Source organism: Cucurbita pepo, chromosome 14, assembly GCF_057944985.1.
Source record: "Cucurbita pepo subsp. pepo isolate OVF chromosome 14, ASM5794498v1, whole genome shotgun sequence".
Lineage (NCBI taxonomy): Eukaryota > Viridiplantae > Streptophyta > Magnoliopsida > Cucurbitales > Cucurbitaceae > Cucurbita > Cucurbita pepo.
The window spans coordinates 5,923,545-5,940,236 of NC_141811.1; the positions used below are offsets into that span (position 1 = coordinate 5,923,545).

The 16,692-nt window shown below is 36.5% G+C and overlaps 2 protein-coding genes across 7 annotated transcripts; one reads left to right on the top strand and one right to left on the bottom strand.

Moving 5' to 3' along the window:
* Positions 1–854: 854 nt before the first annotated feature.
* Positions 855–6,419, bottom strand: LOC111810287 (cytochrome c1-2, heme protein, mitochondrial). Of its 5 annotated transcripts, XM_087117602.1 has the most exons (9): positions 6,235–6,419; positions 4,995–5,065; positions 4,378–4,592; positions 2,711–2,990; positions 2,439–2,510; positions 1,533–1,649; positions 1,319–1,384; positions 1,109–1,235; positions 855–1,001 (listed from the first exon to the last, which is right to left on the bottom strand). In XM_087117602.1, exons 2-8 carry the CDS (start codon positions 5,049–5,051, stop codon positions 1,119–1,121), a joined length of 924 nt encoding a protein of 307 aa, XP_086973728.1. In that variant the 5' UTR covers positions 5,052–5,065; positions 6,235–6,419; the 3' UTR covers positions 855–1,001; positions 1,109–1,118. The 5 variants fall into 5 exon arrangements, with proteins under 5 accessions (XP_086973728.1, XP_023552741.1, XP_023552742.1 ...); XM_023696973.2 differs by having other exon boundaries at positions 855–1,235; positions 6,235–6,418; XM_023696974.2 differs by lacking the exon at positions 6,235–6,419 and adding an exon at positions 5,729–5,877 and having other exon boundaries at positions 855–1,235.
* A 1,204-nt stretch (positions 6,420–7,623) lies between these two features.
* LOC111809634 (Exostosin family protein) lies at positions 7,624–16,692 on the top strand. Of its 2 annotated transcripts, none has more exons than XM_023696006.2 (6): positions 7,624–7,995; positions 8,093–8,377; positions 8,578–8,864; positions 11,837–12,069; positions 16,150–16,307; positions 16,416–16,692. In XM_023696006.2, the coding sequence occupies exons 1-6, from the start codon at positions 7,633–7,635 to the stop codon at positions 16,515–16,517; spliced, it is 1,428 nt and encodes a 475-aa protein (XP_023551774.2). In that variant the 5' UTR covers positions 7,624–7,632; the 3' UTR covers positions 16,518–16,692. The 2 variants fall into 2 exon arrangements, with proteins under 2 accessions (XP_023551774.2, XP_023551773.2); XM_023696005.2 differs by having other exon boundaries at positions 7,625–7,995; positions 8,081–8,377.

The following is a 16,692-nucleotide window of genomic DNA, read 5'->3' on the forward strand; positions in this document are numbered from 1 at the left end:
AAATATATCCCGTAAAAGGCATAAAATATCAAATATGATATATATGGTAAACTATAATTTTAATTTAGTAGCTCAGGAGATGAGGCAAATCACAAAATTCTCATCCTACAAAGTTTAATTGACAAAATTCTCTTTCCTACAAAGATCAAAGTAATCATCAAATAATTGCCTCCAAGTAGAATTCTATAGTTACATTTATCAAACTCAAACTTGAGCGTTTCTTACAAATTCGTTAAAAAAGATCGAAAGAAACTTAGGTTATTAACATCAAACTTGAACGTTTCTTACCGATTCGGTTTAAGATTCTCTTCCCTACAAAGGTCAAAGTAATCATCAAATAATTGCCTCCAAGTATTCTACAGATACATTCATCAAACTCAAACTTGAGCGTTTCTTACAAATTCGTTAAAAAAAATCGAAAGAAACTTAGGTTATTAACATAATGATTTAAGTTCCTCTATGAAGGTCTTCTCGACAGGGTTGAGGTTGTGAAGTCTTATCGACACGAGTAAAGATTTTTTTTCTCCAATATTTTAAACTAAGGACAATATTTAGTGGATATGACACAATATTAAAACGAGAAAACAACTTTTCAGATCAAGTTAACGGGAAAAATTTTCTACAGACACATATATGCACCTGATTCTGCTTTCGCTGAACCTCAAGACACTAACAAGAACAAAACATTACCGAACAGGGGATAAAACATGTAATCTCCATCGCCAAAATGTAGGCATTTCGAAGAACATTAATTGCTGGACTCCAAATAGACACCTTGACGGGGGCATTACAGCCCCTAAGGCTGCCTCCCTTACAATTCATTGTTTTATCACATAAATCTTACAGATACAAAGTTTCAACAAGCAAATATATCCAACATGAATATCAGAGTTCAGCTGTTGTGACAAATTACCACAAAAATAATGAATTTCGGCGTATGAAGTTTATTTCCATAAAAAACGAGGAACTCAGACACTTGCAGGTCATTCACTGCAAATCAACTATGATTCAAAAAAGAAATTGCTTCGTGAGAAACATTACATTCTAACAGATAATTATTGCCAATTCATTTCTTCTTCCCAGAAGCAAAATAATAGACGCAACTCACAGTCAGCTAGCTAATTGACCACATCAAGAACCAGCTTGCGGGACTTCAAAACTGACCACTTCAATCGGCGATAATATGCAGCCTGAAGTAGAGCCAGAGAGAGCACGAAGATCCATTTGAATCCCATCTGGCATTCAAGAGCACACACAAAACATCAGAAAAGAGAGCTAGAAATGTGCAACAAGACAACTGATTTAGCATGCAAATTACCAGTTTCCTCTCTTCCATTTCTGGTTCAGCAGCCCATGACAAGAACGAGACAACATCTTTACCCATCTGTATTACACAGGGACATGGAACTTATCAGTCAAGGTACACAAGATCAATACTCCGAGAAAGATGATGCTCAGTCAGCCCAGGCGGATTTGTGCATTATCCTTGTATTCTATACAACTTACAAACTTTACATATTTAGCAGACGAACCTGTGCTTCCGTCGCTGGGGTACCATCTTCGTACTCAACAGCTCCATCATTAAGCATCTTAGGCATCGCAATTGCTCCCCCAGGGAAATAAGGGTTATAGTGCAGACCCTCTCGGATCTACAAAACCATTCACAGGGTTTTCAGGATTGAGAAGAGTTACCGGAAGCTGGAAAAAATAATCCATGATTGCTTATTGGTTGGAAATATTTGAGTTGTGTCCAATCCTAAGTTTTGAATAACTGTAACTCAATTCCTATCTTAACAAGTAACACTAAGAAGATCACAAGAATAAAAGGCTATTTCATATTCATTAAAAATTATGATACTCATTTGAAAAGCAAAACAAATCAAACTCGAATAAAAGATACTCCATCAGACTCCAACAGGGGAGTGGAGTAGCAAACAAAACAAAACCAGAATAAATATGCAAGACATCCGATGATTCGAAAACAATGAAATGTACTTCAAAATATAGGCTACCTAAGTTCTAACTAATTGACCACGGAGGAGAGTTACAACTTTCTGCAGTTAAATAAGCAAAATTTGACATTCCGCTTGCTGCTTCAGAAGCCACATGGAATGTACATCTTCCACGTTAAAAACAAACAAATATTACTGTTACATTAATTTCACCCTACAGGTATTGAGGTGCAACAAGCAGATATCTACTCCATGTGAACTGTGCCCACACATTATACCACAATTGACAGGAAATAGAAGACATCCTCAACTAATCCCACTAAAGTAAGCTCACATGAAATAATGTAACATAGCAGGAATGCAGAATAACGACAATTTTCCAAGTCCCATAATATACAATTGCACATGTACAACAACTCTATTTAGCAAGATATACTGTAGAACATCCTTTGGAATTCAGTAGAAGTACAGTGGCTTAAAATTTACCGAAACGCCAGCAGGTGGATCACGATAACCAGTAAGAAGGGCAAATACATAATTCTGACCATTATGACGAGCCTGAGAGGGAAAAAGGGAAAATAGCTTCAGGACAAAGTTTATTCTCAAATACTTTACAATCTATTTAAATACATATATGTGATTTCTTTTTGTATCTCCAAAGGGGAAAACAATATACAAAAAAAGGTTGGAACAAAACCCATGATTGGATATATATAATCTTACTTTATGAAATTATAAGAATGATAAAGAAGAATTACTTTTGTGATAAGGCTCAGATCCGGAGGGTATGCTCCCCCATTAGCGAATCTAGCAGCTTGTTCATTTGCATATGGTTCAGGAAACCGGTCACTGAGTTTACCTGGACGAGTGAACATCTCACCTTCATCATTGGGCCCATCAACTACCTCAATTTCAGCAGCCATTGCTTTTGTCTCCTCTTCAGTATATGCAACACCAACCAAATCACGGTATGATATCAAAGACATGGAATGACAGGATGCACAAACTTGTTGGTAAACCTGATGGCCACGGCGAATCCTGCACAAGCAAAATCAGCTTTAGAGCATCAACAAGTTGCTGGATAAGAAAATATGAACCACTGTTCTCGGTTTGATGCACCTTCTCAATGAAATATTGGCGGAGACATTGAAAAATTCCAGTCTCACCTGGTGTTTTCCAGGGAATTCTTTAGCCCTTTGGAACCTTTTTATATGGAAGCAAATATCTTATGGGAGGATGTTGTTCTGGCCAACACTGCCTTGATAGGGTTGTTTTTATATTGAGTTTTGCCTTGATAGGCTTAAATGGAAAGAAATCGTAGAACCATTGCTAACTTGTGTAGAGATGAGGAAGAGTTTTAGGATCTCATTAAAATATGGGCTCCCAAAAGAGGTTTTCTTACCAATTCCTTTAGTATTTTCAACTTCTTGATATGAACCAAATGAGATAACTTCTTGTAATCCTTTCAAGAGACAATTCTTTATCTCCACCTTCTTAGACATTGTCTGGAATCAATAATGAATGTAATTGGAAGAATTTTCTATAATTTCTCCTCCCAATCTTTGAAATTTGGGACATAATCAAGTTGGGGGCTCACTTCGGCGTTTTTTTCCCCTGTCGGCAATTACAGTTTCTTCATGATATACACCAAATGAAAGAATTATTAATCTCTCTTGCTTTGGGACAATTGGCTTTTCCAGTAAGAATAACCTTTTGTAATCCTTCCCTGCTGAAGGATTGTTCTTTTTTCTTTTCTTTTTTTCTTTTTTTGGATAAGAAACAACATTCATTCCTTAGTTGTTGGAATCTTATTTAAATAAGGGTTACCTTTGAAGTTCTCCATCAAGTTTTGTTTCTTTTTCATTTTTTATGTCATAACAATTCCTTCTTGATAAATGCAAATTGATTTTTTTTTTTTTTTTTTTTTTTTTACCATTTCACTATAAGGAAGAAGATGATGATAACGATAAAAGCAAAAACAACAATAAGGGTAAGGGTAACATGATGATGATGATCAAATATGCACAGTCTAAGGCTGGGATGTCCAGTAATGTAAAGTTTCTAAACAGTTTAATGACCAAGGACAGGCATGGATGAGCCCATCTACTTCAAGACGACATAAGAAGGCCATCAATTTGTTATGACATGAGCCATCTATCTATTTCCAGATAGATCAATCATCAATGACTAGCATGAATGAGAAGTCAACTTCATGTCAAACATGGGAATGATATAATAACTGCTGTACCTATAATACAATCCATCTAGATGAACTGAATAAGAAAGAAATTCATTAATAAAATGTGTATAGCAGGGGTAAAACACTCAGGAAACAATTGTGAGACTGCTGATTTAGTAAATGTGGGCTCAAAAATTCAGACGGTTTTATAAAGCAAGGAAAAAGTGAAAAGTCGTCATATCTTACGAAGCATGATCATATGAACTCAAGATGCCCTGGTGAGGCCAGGGATAGTTTGGGCACTCCAAGCCATGTTCTGCCTCATCAGCAGATGCTATAGTTGCGAAACTGAAAAACCCAGAAATGCCTGCTCCAAGGAGAGCAAGCCTTCTAAAGGAGTTCATCCCAGCAAAGCCAGCTTCCTCATTCTTTGAAATAAGGGATGAGGTCAATGGAGGGGTCTGCACAAGTAAGCAACAACCACAACTAATTATCAGCTAATCTAAACATGCTAAAAATGGTGTCACTGATCAAAGTATATGGAAATGGTTCTCTCATAATTACGCCTAATTCACCTCCTAGACATAAATACTGGTGACACCAAGACTGTTCCCAAGGTCAAGCATTATAAAAACTATTTATATAAATTCTCTAACATCTATTAAGTGGTGGAAAAATAGCAAACTTAGTTAAAATGCTTATCCCTTTGTTTTTTTTTTTTTTTTAGTACAACAAATGTGGGGTGTGAGGATTTGACCTCCAAGCTTAATGGAAGAAGTATATGTCATTTAATGTTGATTCTCATGGTTTCAAAGCCGATCCTTATTGTTTAAGACAAGTAATAACAAGCTTAAAATGCTTACTGAAGATTGAGATGGAAATTTCCTCAGCAACTGCCGGATCATTCCTCCCCCAGCCATTTCAGTTACGAGTTCTACAAATTATTCACAAAGAAATGAAGACAAAATTAGTAAGAATGGAGAACCTAAAAAACATATACACTGTTCCAGTAATTACAGAGAGTGAGAAGAGAGAATCAATAAACAAGAGTATCGACCACAAATTACATAACTGATAACTTCAAAAGGAAAATAAAGGAAGAAAGTGTATACACAACTACTTCAAATAAAAAATTTCTACTAATTACAGAATAAATGCCGCCAAATATGTTTGTAGAAATATAACGGAATTATCAATTTCAGAGTAAGAAAAAATCCAATTTTTTTAACCATCTTGACAAACTATTAAAGCTTAGAACCCAATCTTATACGTATCAACATTCAAAACAAATCAAAACCCCTTGTCATGGAACATACACTTTCACACGAAAGAATTGCCAAAATTATCCTATCACAAAGGTGTAGAGAGAATCACAAAAAATGAAAGCTACAGACTAAATCTAAAACATGTCATGGGAGGCATATAAAACCTAGCCCGAAAAGTGAAAACAAAGAGGAGGAGAAAGCTTAGATCCATGGAGAAAATCAGATAACGAAGAAGGAACAAAAAGTACATAAGAAAAAGATTAATAACGTGATTCAATGGGGATTATCGGCGCTGGAAATACAGAAGGTGTGCGCCAGAAGGGTCAAATAACCTGTCGAAGCTCAGAGATCCGAGTAGAAGTCCTTAGAAATTTGCAGCTGAGACGAAGAAAAAAATGAGGGGGTGATGCCTATGGGTTAAAAGTCAGAGGTGCCTGCTTGGCCCAACAGTGTTGGATGGGCTCCCATGGCAAGTAGCCTTTGCTTGGCCCAATTGGTTCGAGATTTCATATTACATTAAACTAGCTGAACCGATCGGTAAGGTGAAATATGACGGACACTTGCACAGTGAGAGACGGTAATATTCAATCAGGATTCTTCCAAATTCAGACCGAATTTCAACGGGGAAATCAAAATCATTCGGTGAACAGAAACATACACTGGCAGCCATGGCCATGATCGAACCATAAGCAAAAGACGAACAGAAACTTACACTCGCAGGATAAAAATAATAAAAACAGATCAAAGAGAGGAGCGCTAAATGCGTTCACATGATTTCTCAAAAACTGATGAAAAACAAAGATGCAGAAACTAGATACAGAGTGAGAAAGGAACTTACCCAATGCAAATCGGACAGACCGACGAGAGAAGCGCCACTGCAAGAACTGGAAAGGGACAGAGAAACGAAACGCAGAAAATCTCCAAGTGAGAGAGCGAGAAACCAGATCTCGGGTGAGTAAGGGAGAAATTTGTGAAGAACAAGAAGAAGAAGAAGAAGGTGAAATGAAAGCCCTAGTTTTCTTTTTTTTTTTTTTTTTTTTTTTTTTTTTTTTTTGACAGAAAAATAGGACTGCGAAAAAAAAGCTGGGGGAGAGTGGGCTGGGCAGTGGGCCATGTTTTGTGTTTCGTGGCTACAGTTGATTTGTTCAGAATATCAATTTCTTTTTCTTTTTCTTTTTTCTTTTTTAAATATTTACTATACTTTTATTGTATTAATAAAATGTTTATATTGAATAACAAAAAATAAAATGTCGGGTAAAAATAAAATTGGATAAAACCAACTAGATATCACATATAGACATCGTCGAAAACCTAAGGGTTCCTCCGCAAGGTTCGTCCACGAAGGGTGAGTCAAAGCCTAAGATCAGGTTAAAAGGCGTAGTCTATAGACAACAGGTGAATATTCCTCTACTACCCTTTGTTGGTCCCGAGGGATGGAGGACGCTAAGTTAGCCGAAAGATGGTTATCGGTTCAAGGACGCAAGGTGCCCCTATTTTTTCAGGGTAAGAAGGGGTAGAGAAAATACCTCGAGTCAATGTTTGAGTATCAGGCATTACGATTTATTACGTACTTGAATCGCTAACTATTTTTCTCCCATAATTCACTTATAGTATGACAACTGTGTCCATGCGTTTACATGCTTCTTCAACCTCACGCTGTTTACGAATTTTAAAATCTTTATGGAAACTTCCGCTATGTTCTAAGCTCGACTTTTCCTTTTTACCATGATTATTTGTTCGTGGTTTCTTCTTGATAAGTGTAGTTCTACTCCTAACAAATCTATAGAATCAAGATATCGAAGTATCAAAAGCAACAGGGTACCACACGAAATTTACCTTCAATTTCAAGCCTAAACCCTCGTTTTGACCTTTTTTCTCTCGAGTCAACGCTGCAACGTATTGCTTTGATTCCTCTTAGCCTCTAACACCTTCTATCTCAAGCCAAGCTCGTCTAACTCAATAGATTATGGAATTTTTACTCGACTTCGATATAGGTTTGGTGTGTTCTTGCTTGAACTTGCCTATGCTCGAGGGTTCTTGACTGAACCTAATTAACCACCGTTTATTTCCTCCACAAACGTCAATAATATTCTCTCACGGTCGATAATGAATATCTATTTATTAATTTTAAAATTGTAAAAATAAAAAAAAAGAGCAAAAAATAACTGCTAATGATATAAAATTAGAATGGAATACCAAACGAATCACATGTGTAATATTGATGTGCTTGATTTTTATGAACTTTACTCAGATGTATAAGAAAACAATTATCAATGCCATCCCCAATCGTCCCTACCCAAACCCGAATCGGAACCCCATTCGCTTTCTCCGCCTTCTCCGTCGTCTCCGCCGTCTCCGCTACCGCCGGCCACACATTCTCGCCGCCGGTCTCCTCCACAGCCTCACGCTTCCACTGCGCTTCTCTCTTTCTCCAGTAATGTCAGCTATCAAGCATCCCTTTCAACTCACCTCCTCCTCTTCTTCTCGTCTCTGCTCTCTCCGGGCCTCTCTCCTTACTCTCGCCGTTCTCACCTTCCTCTCCCTCACTTATCTCTCATTCACTTCCCTTCACTCGTCCGCTTCCTCCTCTCCCTCTCAGGTACGCCATTCTCTCCATTTCGCATTGTTCACCTCTTGTTTTCCCTCTGATTTATGCTTATGGATTTCGGATTTTCATTCCGAAGCTGCCCGTTAAGTTGGGAGGCATTGAGGATGCTGCAGATGATGAGATCTCGGATGTGTATCACTCTCCTGAGGTTTTTCGGTTGAATTACGCGGAGATGGAGAGGAAATTCAAGGTTTATATATACCCAGATGGCGATCCCAATACTTTTTACCAGACTCCCAGGAAGCTCACTGGCAAGTATGCAAGTGAGGGTTACTTCTTTCAGAATATTAGAGAGAGTCGCTTCCGCACTGAAGATCCGGATCAGGCACACCTCTTTTTCATTCCGATCTCATGCCATAAGATGCGAGGCAAGGTATGATTCTCATCCCATCTTTTTTGGGCTGTTCTTATCAACCAGAAATTTGGTTACTAGTGGCGAGTGTTGATTTGTAGATTCTTGCTTTGTTACTTGTGTTGCTACAACTATTGGGTTTGGAGGAATGTGAGTTGTGAAATGGACTTGTTAATTTCCCCTTTGGCTTATAAATTATGGTGTTTATGGATACAATGAAGGGCACATCCTACGAGAATATGACGATAATTGTCCAAAATTATGTCGAAAGCTTGATATCCAAGTATCCTTACTGGAACAGAACCTTGGGTGCGGATCACTTTTTTGTCACTTGTCATGATGTTGGTGTGAGAGCTTCTGAAGGATTGCCTTTTCTTATAAAGAACGCAATTCGAGTTGTTTGCTCTCCTAGCTATGACGTTGGATTCATTCCCCACAAGGACGTTGCTCTTCCTCAAGTCTTGCAGCCATTTGCTCTTCCAGCTGGAGGAAATGATACAGAAAATAGGTAAAAGATTTCATACGTTTCAGTTATACTCCCCATTTGCTTCCCTTCAAAGAAGTGGATAGTGACAGAACACTATTTTGTTGGGCATTACAACCTAAATCTGGCTTTAGTTATTACTACTTGTTTGAACTTTGATCTTTATCCTCAATGCATGGATCTCGTTTCTATATTTTTGGTTTATACTGCCTTTAGAATCAGAAGTCGGATGGAAAGAAAAAATTATGACTATCTTTTGTATAATTTTGCTCGAGGACATAGGGCTTAACAATTTATTCATGACAAGGGATAATATGCAATAATTAACCACACATTTTTTCTCTACCCGGGTGTACCATTGCCTTTTCTTGGATCCTTGTCCAATCCTACAAAAGGATCTGAAAAGTAACCCCGCAACCTACGCATATTTAAATTCGGCTGTTTATAGAATTTTATGCTTTCTCTCTAAATAAAACGTCCTCCCATATAATTAGTTAATTTTTTCAGGTTCTTACGTAGAAGCTAAGCATAATTTCTTCAAACTTCGAGAAACTAGTTCTCATTTCATATATTGTTGGGTGATATTAGTTGAACATAATAATGAATTAGAATGTTCATTGACAGGATAGAGTATTAACTTCATTGGAGGAGGGATGTACTTAGATTAATCCTGGATTAAGCCAGTTCTGTTACCATTGATTCTTCTCGTAACTGATAGACCTGGTGGTGAACTATTTGGATAATCTGCGAGGTGATAATTCCTGAAAAACATAGTTATTTAGGTTACCTGCTAGGTAGTTATTCAAGAAAAAAGCTGAGTTGTGGAACTTATTGACGGTAAACTGCTGGTGAAGCAGCAAAAAAAAAAAAAACAAAAAAAAAAAAAAATGTAAGAAATCACTTTGATTAAAGGTGGCAGGCTAACTCCAGAACAATTTTTCCTTTCCCATATACCCTTTTATTTTATTTTTTAATCATTATGCCTATTCTTGAAAAGCATGGTGAGTTGATTCAGAAGTTTCGGAGTGTTTTATCTGGGAAGAAAAAAAATATTCAGATGTGGATGGATGGAGTCATTTTGTTAACTGGAAGAAGGTCATACTGACTCTAAAAGTGGGGGCCTTACAGTCAGGAACTTTTGGATGAAAAGCTTTTTTTCCTCTAAATGGCTGGGGAGAATTCCTAGACAAGGGGATGCGGGGGTGCTTTGTACTTTATAGCATAAGGTGTATGTGAGTATTTATTGGAGGGTGGGGAAGAGATTTGTCTGGCTCCTGGATAGTTTGTTAACTGGAAATTCCAGGAGTCCTTAGGCTCTGTTATGAAAGAAAGAACGGCATTTTAAGAGTTATTTGGTTTAAGGTGCGCATATGATAAAAATGAGGATTCGGTGGGATGTGTGCCTTAGAGTACATCGTAAGAAAACTTTTGAAGGCTCTTTATTCTATAACAATAATGGATAGTAAACATAATGTCAGATTTTTATCCCCTGAAGATAGCTTATAGCAGATGATGGATTCCAGAATGGTCGGTTATTTTCTTGTCAACACCTTGGCCAAAAAATTTCCCGTATCTTATATTGGAAGATTTGAATAAGAATTGAGACGTAGTGTTTTAAGATTTGGAAAGTTTTCTGTGAGGTTTCCATTGCAAAAAGGCTTTCACAAATACTAGAATTCGTAGAGTGCAGATGACATTAACTTCACTATCAATTTGAGAGGGTCAATATGTCCACAGAGAACTTTCTTGTACAGAAGTCTGCCTCAGTCCCCTTCCCCAAACAACAGACTAAATACTGATATAAAATGGGCTCTAACACGATAAGCCGAAACATAACGAAATATCCAAGTAAAACAAACAATTAAAAGCCCAAAAACTAACGAACGGCCCACAAACACTAAACGAGCAAGCCTGAACCCAATCTATTTTTCCTAACATATGTCTTATGTATTGGGGGCCTAACATTTTCTTAAATATGTGTGGTTTGTCTTATGATTCCTCATTTATCATGGGAAGATTAATATCTGGGTTTCATTCAAAGGAAAAACCCCAGGTCCGTTATTTGTCATAATTAGTGCTGGTTAGATAAGAATATTGAAGAATTCCAGATGCAGCGGGATTCAATGCCGTGCTCTTCTAATTAAGGAGTGGTTAGAGCTTCTTCTATTGTTTGGTGTGAACTGGTACTTCTCGTACTCCAGAGAATTCCTTCTACATTTTTTGTCCTTGCTTCATGGTTAGAGAGGGTTTTGCAGTTGAATGCTTGCTGTGCTGTACTTTGGAGCTTATTATTAGAGAAGAATTGGAAGAGCTTTTAGTATATTTGTGAGATTTTTTGCTTTTACTTTTTATTTTTTCCAAAGCTAATGAATTCCTTTTTGCTTTAAGAGAGTTTATTGGACAAAACTTTTTCCTTTTTTTTTTTTTGTTGTTCAAATGGAAAATTTCTTTATAATCTCTACTGGGAGGAGACGGTTGTCTTCTCCATTTTGTATATTTTGTTCTTTTATTGAGGGGTTTCTTTATTAAAAATAGGTTTACTATTTACATTGGAGAGAGCTGGCCACATGGTAGTCAATCTACCCCTTTAGGGAGACCTCAGAACGAGTTCTTAAAATTTGGATTCACAACCATGGGTAGGCCAAAATTATTGTGGGATGAATGGCGTTTAGCACAATAGGGAAGAGCAATCCAACCTGATCTCTTGAACGCTATACCAGCTTCAGTATTTTTTGATATACCGACCTTAAGCTTCAATTTATCTTTTTCTTTTTGTTTCTTACAAGGCCTTGGAAGACTTTTAGACTATTTTCCATGTTTATCACATCATTTTGGATGAAGTTTTATTTCTTGATGATATTCAATCAAATTAAAATATACTCTATTCAGATCATTTACTGATCTAATTTCACAGTTGTATTATCTTTTCCTCTGGAAAGAATTGCTGTTAAATATAAATTTCAGTTCATTGCTGATGAAGATGATATTCTGAACAGGACAACCCTTGGATTTTGGGCAGGCCATCGGAACTCTAAAATTAGAGTCATACTAGCACGTGTGTGGGAGAATGATACAGAACTAGACATTTCAAATAACAGAATAAATAGAGCTACTGGACATCTAGTGTACCAGAAAAGATTTTATAGGACAAAATTCTGCATATGCCCGGGAGGTTCGCAAGTCAACAGTGCTCGAATAGCCGACTCAATCCATTATGGATGTGTACCAGGTGAGAGCTTGACTTTGTTTTTGGTTATTTAGCTATATAATGTTCGTTTTCTATTTTCATTTTTATGGGTCTATTTTTCCTTTTTCTAGCTAAAGGTGTTGGTAATCGTTTAATTATTTAGCTGGTTTTCATTACATTTTTTCTTATAAAACACAAAATTTTCTTGATTTAAAAATCCATTTTATTAAAATGTAGGGATAGTAATCTTAAGTTTCCAATTTAATTCAAAAGGATCAAAATAGAAGGCTCATGGAAGTTCAAGTTTTAGTCACAGAATGCACTTCTTTCTTTTGTTTTTCTTTTTGGGATAAGAATATAACCTTTAACTAAGTATAATGAACGTATAAAATTTCCCAGTTTTAAGAAAATCAATTCCCAGAATAAGACGTAACTAAAAGATTTAATCTAGATACATGTCGAGTGCAAGAATAGTTGGATACATGAATAGTTAGATGTGTGAATAGTTCGATACATGAATTACTAAGTACATTGATGTATGTTAATGTATTGGTATTTAATATTCATGTCTTTTGATGTACTTTCCTACTAGTTTACACGTGTAAGATTTTTCGTTTGTAGTAAGTCGAGCAAAGTGAAGTCATTTACAAGAAAACACATGTTCTTGTTTCTCCTAAATTGTGTGAGTAAGAGAACAAATTTCTTTAATTTTTTCTTAGAGTTTTATTGTGAGTGTCTACTATGTTCATGTTCCCAACAATAACTACAAACATCCTTATCGGCCATTTTAGGTGAGAGCATTTTGCATCAGAAAGGGGTTGGTGTTGGTTTTTCTATTTTCCATGATTGAGGTGCTCCTCCCTCACCCACGGGCATCTAAAGCACTAATAACATTTCCCATCACCAGTAGGCATCTATCTTCTTTTTAGCAGAGGAGGTATTGCATTTCAATGTTCTTATAAAAGAAAAAGGTTTCTCCACAAACACCACCCTGTGTTCTATCATGCTCTCTCATGTTCTGGGCAAATCCTTTTGCCAGATCCCAGAATTTGAACTTCCTTTGCCATTAACATTTTTCCTTTTTATGCTCTCTTTAATGCTTTTTGTTGAGAGATTCTGTAAACAAAAATCTCCGCAGGCAAGTGGAGATAGATGGCAGAGGTTGGCTGGCTGAGTGAAATGGTGAGAAATTGGGATAGCATGTGAGAGAGGAGAGGGTTCTTGGGAGTGAGAGGTGAAGCCAGAGAATGTATGAGAGGGAAAAAGAATGAAGACTTGCGAATGCTGCCTGAGTGGTGTATGAGAGAGTGGCTGGGTCATTCATCTTATGTTCTCAATTTGACTTTCTGCTTCTTTATGAAGCTATTTGTTTCATAATATTGATTTAATGTTTCCCTTCAGTCTTCTATTGAAGAGAGTTACGGAGAGGGGTCTCAATCAGAGTATTGGGTTGGACAGAAGGAGATGCGGGAAAGGATTATGGAAAATCTTTTTTGTTGGATGTGTTTCACGGAGGAATTCAGGAAAGGGTCGCATCTAGTTCATTGGAAAATCACGTTGAAATTGTGTTAGGGAGTTCAGGAATTGAGTACTTAGTATGTGAAAATGTTGTCCATTTATGTGAACAATTATGGGGAGCTCCCTTCAAACATCAAGCACTATAATATTAGGTTATAGCGAGTCAATACAAGATGCACTTCGACAGGTGGGAATGAAATGTGTGGGAGTATTTAAAAGTTGGATCATTTATGTGAACAATTATGGGGATCTCCCTTCAAACATCAAACGCTATAATATTTGGTTATAGCCAGTCAATACAAGATGCACTTCGGCAGATGGGAATGAAATGTGTGGGAGTATTTAAAAGTTGGATCATAAGAGTTAGGGTACCTTTTTGGGGTGGGAGACTCTTAGGTGAACAAGAGTGGTAGTGTATTCCAGTACTCTCTTAGCTGTGTATCTATATGTGAAATAAAAAAATAGATTCTATCACGAAGTTACATAGGAATTAGGAGAGCTAGTTTAGTTGTGAGGCGGTTTTTACTCTGGGTGTATCTGGGCACGCTCCACAGTTATAATTATAGGGTTTTTTGATGTAGTTTGGATAAGACTTCTTAAAGGAAAGCATAATTTTGTGAAGGAAGCAAACTTACTCTGATCTTGTCTGGCGGTGTGAAGGGTTTTTTTCTTATTACCTTCAAATTAAGGGACTGAAGAAGATACGGGAAAGGATTATGGAAAATCTTTTTTTGTTGGATGTGTTTCATGAAGGAATTCGGGAAAGGGTCGCATTTAGATCATTGGAAAATCACGTTGAGACTGTGTTAGGGAGTTCAGGAGTTGAGTACTTAGATTGTGAAAATGTTGTCCATTTATGTGAACAGTTATGGAGAGCTACCTTCAAACATCAAGCACTATAATATTAGGTTATAGCGAGTCGATACAAGATGCACTCCGAACAATGGGAATGAAATGTGTGGGAGTATTTAAAAGTTGGATCATAAGAGTTAGGGTACTTTTTGGGGTGGGAGGCTCTTAGGTGAACAAGAGTGGTAGTGTACTCAAGCTGTGTACCTATATGTGAAATAAGCAAACAGATTCTATCACTAAGTTACACAGGAATTAGGAGAGCTGGTTAGTTGTGAGTTGGTTTTTACTCGGGGTGTATTTGGGCACGCTCCACAGTTACAATTGTAGTGTTTCTTTGATGAAGTTTGGATAAAATTCCTTAGAGGAAAGCATAATTTTGTAAACGAAGCGAACTTACTCTGATCCCGTTATCCCGTCTTGCGGTGTGAAGGGTTTCAATTTTCTTATTACCTTCAAATTAGGGGACTGAAGGAGATACTGGAAAGGACTCTAAAAAATCTTTTTTGTTGGATGTGTTTTGTGGAGGAATTCAGGAAAGGGTTGCATTTAGATTATTGGAAAATCATGTCAAAATTGTGTTAGAGAGTTCAGGAATTGAGTACTTAGATTGTGAAGATGTTGTCCATTTATGTGAACAATTATGGGGAGCTCCCTTCAAACATCAATCCCTATAATGTTTGGTCATAGCGAGTCAATACAAAATGCATTCGGACAAATGAGAATCAAGGTTAAAGTTAGGTTCTGTGGACAGCTATAAGAAGCACATACACTAAGTTAGTATGTCCATGTCCAACATGTGTTAGATACTTGGATACTTGGACACTTGGACACTCCAACACTTATTGGAGACATGTATGGGATCTTGTTAGCACAATTAATGCGTAGACACTAGTTGTAAGAAGTCAATGTAGTTTGACACATATCAAACACTTGATTTTGAATAAATCTAAAGAGCGAAGTACATCAAACTCATTTTTTTAAGTATAGAAACACATAAAACTCATTAACTTTTGATTTCTTTCTTGTATAAAATGATATATATTTTAATAAACATGTTCTTGCCGTATTTCTGTTCCTAGATGTTTTTAAAAAATAACATGTCATTGTGTCCATATCGTGTTGTATCCGTGCTTCTTAAGGCTTCCTTAAGATCCCAAGGTGATCTTATACTAATTTTCTTTATCTTTAGTCCAAAGAAATTATATGTGCATAATTTTTTGGACAAAATTCCTTGAAAGAGGAATTTATATCACTGTTAAGTATGGTTAGATGCTGTGACATGCTTGAAGGTTGAGTACTCTTTTCCCTTGGCTAACTTCATACCTACTCCCTTCAAACCCCATTTCCGTTACTTGGAAAAGGAAGGAAATGGGCAGAAATGAACGGAGGAAAACGAGGAAACGTTTTTCTAATTCTATTCTCTGATTGTGCTCACATGAAAAGAGCAGCAGGGAAGATTCAATGAATTGTTCGAACTTATTTACTGACCATACATGTGTGAAGCCAATAAAGGTGGGCACGTAACAGAAAAACAATAAAAGATATCTAAAAAAGGCAGCCTAGTTAATCATTAATAACAAGACTAATCTTGATTAATTAGATGGATTAACATGTTTGCATCTATCTGGCCTTATCAATTTTGATTAGGAACTAAATCTCTCTTTTTTCATCTCTAAACATTTTGTTATAATATTTTGTGAAAATCTCCTTTATTTGGGGCTTAACTGAGTTCTTCATATGGATTTCTTGCAGTGATATTGTCAGATTATTATGATCTTCCATTCAACGACATTATTGATTGGAAAAAATTTTCGGTGATCGTTAAGGAACGCGATGTATATCAATTGAAACAAATTCTCAAGGACATATCTGATATGGAGTTCATTAAACTCCACAAAAATCTAGTGCAGGTACACTATGGTCTTTCCTTCCAACCCGGTTCATATTCGCTTAAAATAAGCTTTTTTCGACTCTTCGAAATCACGTACGCACTTACTATGTTTGCACACATTTATCAGGTTCAAAAGCATTTCCAATGGAATTCACCTCCGATCAAATATGACGCATTCCATATGGTGATGTACGACTTATGGTTACGACATCATGTCATCAAATATTAATATGTCTGTAACCAAAGTTTAGCAGATAGATTAAAATTCATTACATGCTTATAAAAAAGTACATTCTTTTGTTTAATTTTTTTTTCTTTTTTCTTTTTTCTTTTTTTTTGAAAAGAAAAACTTTGCATGTGTAACTGTTGCATTGCACAAATATTAGTCAACTTAGTTATTTGTA

Coding starts and splice junctions, on each gene's coding strand:
- LOC111810287 (XM_087117602.1), bottom strand. CDS start 5,051: ATGGCTGGGGGAGGAATGATCCGGCAGTTGCTGAGGAAATTTCCATCT. Junction 1,650..2,438: donor ATCCACCTGCTGGCGTTTCG/GTAAATTTTAAG, acceptor ATGGTTTTGTAG/ATCCGAGAGGGTCTGCACTA. Junction 1,236..1,318: donor AAATGGAAGAGAGGAAACTG/GTAATTTGCATG, acceptor CTTGAATGCCAG/ATGGGATTCAAATGGATCTT.
- LOC111809634 (XM_023696005.2), top strand. CDS start 7,633: ATGAACTTTACTCAGATGTATAAGAAAACAATTATCAATGCCATCCCC. Junction 8,865..11,836: donor GGAAATGATACAGAAAATAG/GTAAAAGATTTC, acceptor TATTCTGAACAG/GACAACCCTTGGATTTTGGG. Junction 12,070..16,149: donor CCATTATGGATGTGTACCAG/GTGAGAGCTTGA, acceptor GATTTCTTGCAG/TGATATTGTCAGATTATTAT.